This window comes from Morone saxatilis, unplaced genomic scaffold (genome assembly GCF_004916995.1).
Source record: "Morone saxatilis isolate NCDOM2014 unplaced genomic scaffold, NCSU_SB_2.0 Contig16, whole genome shotgun sequence".
Lineage (NCBI taxonomy): Eukaryota > Metazoa > Chordata > Actinopteri > Moronidae > Morone > Morone saxatilis.
In genome coordinates, this window is record NW_023339718.1 from 27,724,093 (window position 1) to 27,727,300 (window position 3,208).

Here is a 3,208-nt window from a genome sequence, read left to right on the forward strand (position 1 = left end):
AATCAATATCATAATCTGATAATTCATTCACTAAAACAGCTTTAGAGTTGTATATGTAATCAAACAGTCCCTACTGTCAATCATATGAGAAAAAACTAATTGTTACAACAGAAGTGTGGGTGATATTTAAGATAATGATGGTATAAAAAGAACCAAATACAATTTAGTTTAATAAAATCACTATTAATTCAATACTGGGAGAAAACATTTGAAGTTATAAATAATTTAAATATATTAAGGTGGTAGGAAAGTCACTATACCCTACCAGATACTATAAGTCATTAAAGTGATATTATACAGAACTTTAAATAAAGCAAGTTAATGTGGTGCTTTGAAACTGTATACAATAATCTGTTTACTTAGAATATTTTACCAACACACAAATGGAACCAACAGGCTAGGGAGGTTCTTTACCAAGGTCACTGTGTTTCTTTTGTTTCTATAAAAACCTCGTCTTTAAATAGTGCATGAATAATGCAACCCACTGACAAAGAGTTCAACAGCTAAAAAAAATAAAGGTCACGAATACTTTTTTTTTATGCAGTCACTACTGTTTATGGAAAGCATCTCACACTGCCTTTATAACACAGAAATATAATGATCTATCATGAATATCACAATTAGTTATGGTTTTAGTTCCACTTTCTGATAAGGAATACTTTTAGGGGGTTTATAATTTGGACCTCATGTCTTTGGTAATAAATAATTTATTAAGGTATGCATCTAATAAGTCACTAAAGCTTCAGTTGGTAATTTTTATAAACATAACTTTTTATCATATTTTCTGTAACTTTCAATATATCCTGATTGGTTGTTTAGGAAATTATTATTCGAATAATTCTTAGTTTTACTACTATTTTTGTGTCTGTGGCCATTGGTTGTAGTAAGTATTAAGTTGTAATAAGTCATTTCCCTTTAATTCACTGGAACGACGGTTAGCAGTTAAGCCAAAACGACAACAAATCAAGTTGTTGTTATTACTGCCTTATTACTGATCAATAAAGCATTAGTAATTCATTTATTAACCATTAATAAAGCATACGTTGCAAAATATGCCTTATCAGAAAGTAGTACCACAATTTCTTACACAGGTAGCAACTGAATTTATTAAATAGACAAATTTAAAAAGGTAATACTGTAAATGAGGCAATCTAAAGGTGTTGAAGAGGTGTACTTTTAAGATGATATGTGACCCAGTGTTTCTCATTTTAAGAGCAATGTGCTCAGTTGGGAATTGTATGGAGGCTGCTGGATCTCAGTAAGGTTATGTTAGCTGAAAACCTTACAATATCAGTAGCTTAATATCAGTAGCTTACAGCCTATAGATAAAGATCTAGCCTACACCCCTTTTAGTCGGTTAGTTCTAGCTGTATCATTTCCTCAAAGCTTTACTCTGGCATTACTGTTAAACCACCTGTAAACATGAGGCCTCTGTTTGTCCTGTTAAATGCCTCAGCCACCCTACTAGTGCATGCCAATGTAGTGTCAGATACACTGTCTGTTCTCAGTCATTCACAGTCATGGTAACCACCATATGAATATTTAAAAAAAATTAAACCATTTTTTTTTTCAAAGTTATATATACGATATTTAGAACATTAATATAGCAGCAAACAACTTTTTGCTATGCGAATGAAGGCATCCTGAGCAGAGACTGACGTCACACTCCCTCTGCCTGTTTTGATCCCCGAGCATTGTTTACTTCTCCTGTCTGGCCACAGGTGCACATTAAGGCATTTAAATCTTTGAGGATAGCTACTGAAACATCTGTTTTTATCATCTCATGACCAAACCTGGTGATTGTTGGAACAGTGGAAAGACTAATGAAGACTGTTTTGGTGGATTTTATTTTGTGTCTGTCCACTTTTTATGATGTGCAACATAACATTACTGTTTTTGTCTATGGATTCTGGTGGTGAGTGACCGCGATATAATGGTTCCTGGTTAAACAAAAGGTATATCTCTGAAGGTATCTTTTCCATAATGTTTTTGGTGGATTTTAATTGTGTGTATTTTACAATTATCTGCAAGTTAAAATTGCGGTCGGCTATATATATATAATATATATATAACCTTTTCAAAATATTATGTTCAAAAGCTTTCTATACACCAATACAATCATATACCTTTGTACAGAGGAAAATCCAAGTAAGTGGTGCTTTGTGACTGTTACAACTGTCCTGAGTTACAATAAGTCAAAACATTAAAAGGATACAAACACAAAATGTCTCATTTTAACAGCATGGCTCTACTGACAACCATTGCAAAGTCTTTGGTCACAATCAGATGTGTGATTCTTGTAAAGGGACTTTTGCTGCCGCAGATTATGCTGCTGAGAGGTTTGATCTGATGGAATCCTCTCGTAACTGACGGTGCTTCCCAGTGGCACACTCTTCACTCTGTGTGCGGCGCTCAATGGTAATCTTGTAGTTTTTCCTGCAGAGGAATGAATCACATTAAAGGAAAAATAAACCAGTTTGTTTTCATATTCACACCTTTCAGTTATCATAAAATCATTGTTTCTTGCTGACCCTACTCAGCTATGGACAGTTCATTCAGGACTCAGGTTTATTCCTAATTACATTATTTATTGTTGACTGTTATTGAATCCTGAACATAACCTGTTCAAGAACCAGAGCTAATTTGGTAGAAAAGGGGTCCATACTCTTATCAATAATTCCTGTCTGGAGCCACAATTGCAGTGTTTTTGAACCAAGATACAAGGTGCATGAATATGACTATGTAGCAGGCTGATAGTGAAACGAAATATTACAGGAAATCAAAAACGTATTTTAAATTACATTCCAGCTCAAGTATTTTAATTTTAAAAATTTGGAGTATTTTTGATTTTTGATTTAGTGGCATCAAATGGTGTAGTTGCAGATCGCAACTCCCTCCCTTCACCCTACCCTTCAAGTGTGAAGAAGAATATGAGGTGGCCCTGAAAGCACGAAAAACGTGAATGCCACAATCTAGAGCAGGTGTGTGATTCAAGTGATTATAAGATGCTGGACTGCAGTGTCACTGCACCCACAGTTCTAAGCATTTAGGTTGGTGATTAAAGAAAACAACAGAATAGACAGCCAAATTCATGAAAACAAGACCTAAATTGTAAAATTCTATTATTCAAATGATCAATTTTACTGCCAAGATTCGTGTAAAATGTAATGCTAAATTACAATGGTAAGGAAACAAGAGTCTCTAAGAA

At 34.0% G+C, this 3,208-nt stretch overlaps 1 protein-coding gene across 1 annotated transcript in view; it reads right to left on the reverse strand.

Moving 5' to 3' along the window:
- Positions 1-59: 59 nt before the first annotated feature.
- npr3 (natriuretic peptide receptor 3) overlaps positions 60-3,208 on the reverse strand; it is a gene marked incomplete in the record, with an annotated part of 24,422 nt that continues 21,273 nt past the window's right edge. The window contains 1 exon segment of the mRNA XM_035657780.1: positions 60-2,436. Coding sequence (XP_035513673.1) covers positions 2,325-2,436 — 112 coding nt within the window.